Raw genomic sequence first — 8,336 nt, 5'->3', positions numbered from 1 at the left:
GATGTAGGGTAAAAGCCCCCATAAGCGGACATGCTCCTGTCATAAAACTTACCACCCCCAATTAGTGGACACGGAAATCCGAGCTGAAGCATTCCTATTGGCAGGGAGGCTGGATCAAACCCAGTGCGCAGCTGTCCTGTACCTGACTCGGGTGTGTACTAAATTAATTATCTCCCCTGTTTTACATCGAGAAATGTGAACTGCTATTGCAATACCTCCATTCTCCACCGCAAGCGAAACCGCCTAGCTTGCAAGGAAGAGGATGATCGGCTGCATCTTTTGCGCATCTACCAGTTAATGTCGTCAGAGTGTCGCTCCAGCAATTGCCCGCATGATTTCAGTGTCCTTAAGTAGGGGCTTTTACCCATTGCATATTCATTTTCCAAAAGTGGCTATGCTTCAAGCTTACTAGAATAAGGACATAGTCTCACAAGGAAAAGTTGAGAAGTTTGGCAACTCAATCCAAAGAAATGCAAATTGACACAATCTTTTCACCTATGGTATCACAAAGTGGCCTAGATGCTAATGTGAAAAGGTAAGAGTTTTCTTTTTATGTATCCTCAATTGTTTATGTGTCCAATACAATCATAGCATAGGCATTGGCTATTGGCAAGCTACAATGCCATGCGATAGCAAGTCTTCAAGTGCAACAAGCTTTATATGTGGTTGGTTGACAACTCCCTTATTACAAGGACTTGTAGAAAAACATCCAAAGTTGAGAAGGGAAGCTCACCATGAAGGCAAGGCCAAACATATCTCTAGGGAGAATCTTTTGTCCTTAGTAGCAAAGTTGGTCATGGAAAAAGTAGAAATAGTTGTGAATCGGATGCATTCAAGAATAATTTGACATCATGGTGGAGAGCAAGTCATTCATCGTGCTATACGAACAAGTTCATGATGACCCAAGCTAGGGAACATATATACTGATTGGTGTAACTCGTGTCTGAGTGCCAACAACATCGAGAGAGAAAGTCAATTTAGTTGAGCCACAAAGGAATTTTATTGCTTATGTTTCCTTTTTAAAAATGGAGCACAAATGTTATAGTCTCACTTTTTGACATGCTCAAAAAGCATGTAGCAAAACTTTACGATGACAAGGTGGGGAAAGTCACATCACCATGAATGTGCTACTCCATCTTATGGTACATATAGCACATGCCAAGTTTAGATAGGTAGTTCTCCTTTGAGAGATTTGAAAGATCATGAGCCTAGCAACATATTAGCAAGGAGGAGATAGCAAAACTGGAAGAAGCTTGTGAATACTTGATGAATCTCTCCATGGATACATCGAGGGTGTGGATGTGGAGTAGTTATGTAGCCCCATACAAATCTTCGATTGGCAACAATTAATTGACTGAAGACTGTGTCCCTTTTTTAGAACTACATTTAGCCCAATATGAATCGCTTGTTGGCAAGAATAGCATGACTTTAGAGCATGACCCTAATTTAGGTTTACATTTAGCCCCATATTAGTCTCTTGTTGGCAACAACTTGCATGATTGGAGGCTGTCACTTTCTAAAACATTTTCTATACCCAAAACATTTTCTTTCTTTTCATATCACAACCTCCACCTCAGTCAAAAAGCTTCAAAGTTAGTTGATGGCACTGCACCTAACAACTCTATTCCCTCCTTCAAAAATGAGAATCCCCCCAAACAGATTGGGAGAAGCACTAGATTTGTAAACCCATGGCCTTGAGGTGGCAAGCAATAAACAGGGTACATACCATTTCAAGCAGCACCCACAGAGTCCTAGAATCAACAAGGGAGACCCTTCAAGACCGACAAAGCCATTTCTCAAATAAGCATCAAGTTAGGAAAAGTTCCAACAAAATGATGTACTCAAGACCAAGAGGCCAGCATATGGCAAGGGTGCTAACAAGTTAATGTGCTCGCAAACTGGAAGAGGAAAGACTCTTGAGGAGCTGCACCTGTTCTTAACCTGATATAAACTAAAAACGCTATTAAGGCACACCCTGAAGCCCTCCACAAACTTCAGTCATAAATCTGCCTCCTCCCCAAAATGAAACAAAACAAAACATCATGCGCACCCTTTCCAGCAAATTTTTTCTTGCTTTTTTTACTCATTAGGTGTGTGTTTTTTTGCAGAAGAAACAAGTGTAGCAAACTTCCATCCATAATACCATTCCTCTTTCTGGTTAATGCTCCTTGCGAGCCTTCCCTCTCTTATTCACTCTCATGCCCGCACAAAGATACAAATGTAGAAAATCTTGTGCAATTATTCTCTCTCTGTGTGAGACATTCCTGCTCCAAAGAAGCCTCTCCCTGTCCTATATCACCCTCGGCTTTTTCTGCAACAGAACAGTCGAGAGTTTGGGCACCTCAAAATCGTTCAGCGCTTCATTGACTTGACCCCAGTCATAGCCTGAAGCAGAAATAATTTGACTCTTTATGGTTGGGCGAGCCACGTAATTTGCGAACAAGCCAGAATGGGTCTCCCCCTCAGTTTGGAAACAACCAACTACATTCACTGAAGTCCCTGGCCGAGTCCACAATGGCCTACCTCGACCCGATCCCAGGTGGCATCTGGTCTTTCTGCAATTATACCATTCATCTTCATAGTGATAAGGCTCACTTCTAGGGCCATGTCTTGTCAAACACATCGGATCCAAACTCACTGAAGAGATTTCGGCATTCACCTTTTCTGCATCCCACCCATAATCATACACTGGTGGTTGAATTTTTCCGAAGATTGCTCCTTTGAAATTTAGCAAAGAAGTTTCTTTCTCATTATCACTGAGAGCTGACTCTGCACTATCAATCCAATTCCTCTCATCAGTACGCCAATGGTCTTCAAAAGATCCAACATGACAACCAAAGCCTGAGAACTGGCCTTGATAAGAAATCCTTTGTTTAGGCAAATGGTCACGAAGATTGTAAATTCTATATCTGTCTCTAGCAAGATAATCACATCTCCTCAAGTTCGAAAATCTTTGCTGACAATGATTTGTATGAACCTGTGGAGGCCACTCATAGGACTCCACATCTGGTGACAGGGGCATGTTGTCACACATTTCTGGGCCCTCCCACTCAAAATCATGTGCATCCTGATAGCAAGCTGTCCTTTTCGGAGAGAAAGAGGTCATAATGAAATGAGGAGGTAAGTACCCATTGTCTTTACTGTAAAATAGGTCATCAGGTTCATCCTTCAACAACCTTTCCCTCCAAGTTCCTTGTTTCCCTTGTGAAAATTGCTTTGTTTCAGCAGATTTGACCGTCTCAATCACATGCTCGACACCTGTACACGTAGGGTCCTGACAATGCTGCTCATCCTTGCTTTTACCATGAGAACTAGGTAAATTAGATTGTATTTTCGGGCGTACAGAGGGCCTGGACATCTTGATAATTGGGGTTTCTCCATTCAAACTCGTCAAAGATACAGTTGGGCATTTTTGTAAACTCTCAGGTGGGGGGTCAATACAACACCTCTTTTGAGTTGGAACAAAAGCATAAGAAGGCATCATAGTTGTCTGAATGGTTGTACCATTCTTAATGGAGGAAGTGTCGTTAGTTTCTGGCCCTTTACAAGCTGATATTCCAGGCAGTTTCTGAGCAGCATCTGTTTGGGCACCCTTTGATGACAAAGAACCATGGTAGAACGCACATCTATTTCCTCTGGAACAATATCCTTGAGAAAAATAGTGACAAGGAGTTTTCAACTTCTTCTCTGGCAGCAATGACATTAATGTTGAGGTGGCTGGTGCTGCTGTCGCTTTGGATGGTACATAAGATGCAGAAGCTGAAGCTAATGCTGATGCTGGTCGTCCATCTAAGGGCTACAAGATTGTGTAAAATTATCAATAACAATGCAACATTCATAATATAGCTTAGCACACTACTTACGGAATTCAACAAGAGTAGAGAAAAACACAAGAACTGACACAGATTATACTCACACAAAACTAAGTATGTCAAAGATATCATGTGTTTTGGAAATCTAGACTGTGCATCACATGATATTCCTAAAAGTAGGGCTCGTGTGTTCAAAAAAAGCAAACAACTACAATCCCCATAACGGACAATCCAGGATACATGCCTTTCACAAGCCCTCAACTTTTCTCCTTTTAAGGTTTCAGATGTACTCTGTACAAAATGCATAATAACAATGGACGAATCTACTGTACCTACACATACATCAAACGCAGCCATCATAAAGAGCAACTGTGTACTGTAGTGTAGTGGCAGAAAAGAAAAAGCACTTGAGGAATGCAGATTGCAATGGTAACCAATATCAAAAATCTTTCATACAGAAACAAACAAGTAAGAAGGCTGTTGCCTGAAACACATCGACTTCACAGGGAGCTCATCGTAACACAAAAACACAACATACAAAGTGAGATGAAATCCTGGAAAAAGCATTCAAACCTGCAATGGAGACTTACACTTATCAACAGGAGATTTACAGGATGTGCACTTTGCTTTGAAACAAACAAGAGAGAGAGAGAGATAGAGAGAGAAAATTGTTTCAGTACACATAAAATACATCAGCATAATGGAGAGCTTAGTTTAAATAAAGAGCCACCATGCAAAGAAGCAAAATGGCGTGCACCTACAGCATTCAAACCTGCAATGAAGACTCACATTACACTATCGACAGAAGGAGACTTACAAGGTGTCGAAATGGGCACTCTGCATTCCGACAATTGCCGCCCAGCCAATACCAACATTCTCGTAGATGCAGTCGAGCTGCCTCACTGTGCCTAAATTCACAGTTAACCCCCTGATAAACATTACAAACAGTGTATAGTGCACAGCATGCAGATAAACAGGCAATGTATTTTCCTCTTTCATGCAGCAACTTGCAATGAAAATGCTCTAGTATTGGATGTGGCTGCCTATGCCTCAGAGTAACATGACAACGTAGACTGTGCCCCCACAACAAGACAATGATACGAATATTAGTGTACTGGATGTTAGATGCGTATGATAAGAAATTCAGAACACTTACACATGAGAAAGCAATCTTCTTTTATTACTAACGATGGTCTGCTTGCGAATATCAGAAAGGATATATATTTGCAAAAATAAATCGGTCAATTGACCGTTTCCACTTCTGGGGATGAGCAAATGTGCTTGGTGCACTGTTAAGTGGTTTAACCAATGTGGTACTTGATAATCCCTGCAGCTCTTCCATAACGTGACCTACATTCTCTTCTGTAGGTGTGTATAATGTATGAGTGAGTGTGTGCACGCCATCCTGTATAAGTGCATGTGTGTGTGTGTGTGTGTGTGTGTGAGAAAAAAGATTTTCAGAGCAAGGTGATACCTTTTTGCACGTCAAAGGGGACGCAAGGAAATACACGCAGTCTGTGTTGCGTTTGAGAGCTTCCTCATCCATGATGCAGTCCACATATCATCAAACACTGCCCCGGCTGCTCTGCACATAAGCAACAAAAGAGTGCAAAGACCAAGCAGTTGCCCACTGAGGAGTGAGCGCTTACAAGCGTGCAATCGAGGGTTTTAACGAGCTGTGGAGCTTTCAGTGGGCTTCTCTGAAGGAGGGAGCTTTGGCGCGTCTTGCTTAGGAGGTATGAAAGCGTAGACGACAGTGACCAAGAGTGTGAGAGGGAGAGCAAACGTAATAGCTTCCCGAATTTTGCCCGGCGTGCGATTGAGAGCAGCCATGGCGCTCCGTATGCGTATCGAAACCAATGAAGAGCCGAGAGACGAGCTGAGAGAGAGAGAGAGAGAGAGAGGGGAGCTAAAGAAGAAGGAAGAGAGAGAGAGAGAGAGAGAGAGAGAGAGAGAGAAAGTGTTTATTTGCTTGCCCTGATGGCTTTTTACCATGACTTCTTGATTAGCTTTTCATCTATACTATTATAAAAGGGGGGAAAATGAATTCACAATGATATTGTTAGTTAGGGGTTGTTGAAAGAAAATCCACATAGCACCATCGCAGGTCGTGGCGAGAGCTCCTTCATCCGCCCAACTTCAGCAGTAGTGTGCCTTGCAGCCTAGCGCTCAACGTGCTCTCACACACACACACACACACACAGAGAAAGCGAGAGAGAGAAGTATGCGCGCAAAGAAAGAGAGAGAGGCAACGAAGGTTGCCGGCAATACTAGTAGTAGTTAATGTGTGAATTGGTGTGAATGTGTAAAACTAGTTTGCCATGATTGCTTAATAAGGAATGGTTCGATTCAAGTCAGTGAAGTAAATCACCATCCAATATGCTCTAATGGAACGATAGTTATATACTTGTATTTTGTGTTGAAAATTGATCCCAAAGCCCATGTATACAAATTATCAATCGCCCAAACCTCGCAAGAATGGAAAATTAGAAGTCAACAGATATTGTGCTACTATTAAAAGTTTTGCAGACATGGGTTCAGAAGGTCATGGCGAGTGGAGAAGACAGGTTACAAATGAGGCGATGCTATCAAGCATGTGGCACTCTAAAGCGAGGTTGTAGGTGCTTGTGTGTGTTGAGCTTCGACAATAGTAGTGTGTGTGTTGATAGGATGGCGGGGCTTGCACGATGATGATGTGGTAGTAGTTTGAAGATTGATGTCGAGGAGCAGTAGAGAAGACTCAAAAGCTATAGTACCACATTGCCGATTGCTAAGTACGTAATGTTGATGGCAAGGCTACATGTTGGTAGGGAAGGTCGGAAATTTTTTTGAGTGTTCATGGCAGGTCGGTTGCAGCATTGAGCCACAACTGCATGTGAAGCAAGGGACTGCACGCATGTGTACAAACTTGAGGAAGGGTAGGGAGCATAGAGCAATGGGCATTTGAGACTGAGCATAGATGGTGACAACGAGAATGAGATCAATGCATAGTGCCAAAATAGTTGCTAGTAGCGAAGCTCTGCCTATGATAGGTGGTATTGAGGATGATGAGGGTTGTGCACGTCTGCAGCAGGATGCGAGTGAGCATCGTCGCATCGAGCAATCGGGTGAGTTGGACAAGAATCACCGCATGGGCACAAAAGATGAGGACTAGCTTAAACTAATTGAATTTGGAAGCAAGGTGACAACGGGCGTGATCTCTTGGGTGGTTGTTGAAGCAAGTATAAGCTCTTGGGTAGAAAATGTAGTGTAGAAAGGTTGTGTGGTTGTAGAGGTTGTGAGGATAATGAATTTAAGCCGCTAATGCATTGCACAATAGTTTTAATTTAAGCCATCAAGATTCAAGATAACACTTTTTCCTTGCCTCAAGAAAAGAGTATTCCTTATTGCCATGGCAAACATGCATTGGTTGATCATTTTAATGATTACAATTTTACCTCCCCAATAAATTTGGCACTCATTGCACCGCCAGCTTATAGCTAAGAGTATGGCTCTGTCTAATTCCTTTAGATGCTTTCTGAATACCATGCTAAGCCTTTAGATTGTCTAGTTGCTAGAACTTGTGTCTGCTATGTTACAAATCATTTGAATTCTGAAAACCTTGGTTGCCCTTATCCAGATCAATTCATCAAGTGCTTGGTATTTAGAATCAAATTGATAAGCGATGCTGGAAGTTTATTTGGAGTTGAATAATATAACTTGATTTTTGAACCATATACTCCAAACAATATTAATCCAAATAAGTCCTTGAGCTTTACTATAGCATTAGAAAAGACCCAGTCCAAACCAAGCAATTTTCAGATTTGGCTTCTTAGGTCCTAGTTTAGGCTGATAAAGTAAGACTAAATCCCCCTTCTAAAATTCTCAAACCTTCAGCTTACTATCATGCCAATACTTCCTCCTTTGTTGTAATACCTCTTTCTCCAACATTTCTCTTTGTCTGATTTTGCCTAGCTTCAATAAATCCTCGAGTCTTTTCTTCAGATTAGTGTTATACTCCAAACCATTCTCAACAATGACTCTTAAATTGGGAATTGCAAATTCCAATGGACTGTCTATGTTCCATACACCATTCTGAAAGGTTTCATTCCAGTAGTGATTTTGTAGACTACTCTGTAGACCCATAGTGCAGTTTGAAGCTTGACATCCTAGTTATTATGAGGCTCCTTGAAAATTTTGGTGACAATCTGATTAGTACTTTCAGCCTGGCCATTGCATTTAGGATAGTAAGATGTTGATTTCAATGCTTTATGGTAACAGTTTCAGTTAGAATTTGAATAGCCTCATTCATGAAACTATTTCAGTTTAGTTTCTTTCATGAAATGACTTCCCTGGTCTCAAACTATTTCCAAACAACCATATCAACAGATGATATGTTCATGAATGAACCTACCTATGGATTTTGTTGTGTTATTTTGGAAGTCGGGCTTCAACCCATTTGCTTACATAGCATGTTTCCATGACAATGTACTTGTTCTTTCTGGATGTCACCTTCCCATGAAGTCTAATCTCCACTTCATGAAT

The 8,336-nt window shown here is 41.6% G+C and overlaps 1 protein-coding gene across 3 annotated transcripts; it reads right to left on the bottom strand.

Moving 5' to 3' along the window:
* Positions 1-1,777: 1,777 nt before the first annotated feature.
* LOC147428677 (uncharacterized) lies at positions 1,778-5,741 on the bottom strand. 3 transcript variants are annotated; one of them, XM_086497420.1, is made up of 3 exons: positions 5,287-5,733; positions 4,630-4,740; positions 1,778-3,796 (listed from the first exon to the last, which is right to left on the bottom strand). In XM_086497420.1, the coding sequence occupies exons 1-3, from the start codon at positions 5,356-5,358 to the stop codon at positions 2,291-2,293; spliced, it is 1,689 nt and encodes a 562-aa protein (XP_086353546.1). In that variant the 5' UTR covers positions 5,359-5,733; the 3' UTR covers positions 1,778-2,290. The 3 variants fall into 3 exon arrangements, 2 of the variants coding, with proteins under 2 accessions (XP_086353546.1, XP_086353547.1); XM_086497421.1 differs by having other exon boundaries at positions 4,630-4,720; positions 5,287-5,732; XR_015186053.1 differs by lacking the exon at positions 1,778-3,796 and adding an exon at positions 3,806-4,144 and having other exon boundaries at positions 4,630-4,720; positions 5,287-5,741.
* Positions 5,742-8,336: the final 2,595 nt, after the last annotated feature.

The sequence above is a fragment of the Adiantum capillus-veneris genome, chromosome 23 (assembly GCF_014529385.1).
Source record: "Adiantum capillus-veneris isolate H3 chromosome 23, ASM1452938v2, whole genome shotgun sequence".
Classification (NCBI taxonomy): domain Eukaryota; kingdom Viridiplantae; phylum Streptophyta; class Polypodiopsida; order Polypodiales; family Pteridaceae; genus Adiantum; species Adiantum capillus-veneris.
The sequence above is the reverse complement of the archived record's forward strand: the minus strand, read 5'-3'. Positions and strand labels throughout refer to the sequence as shown.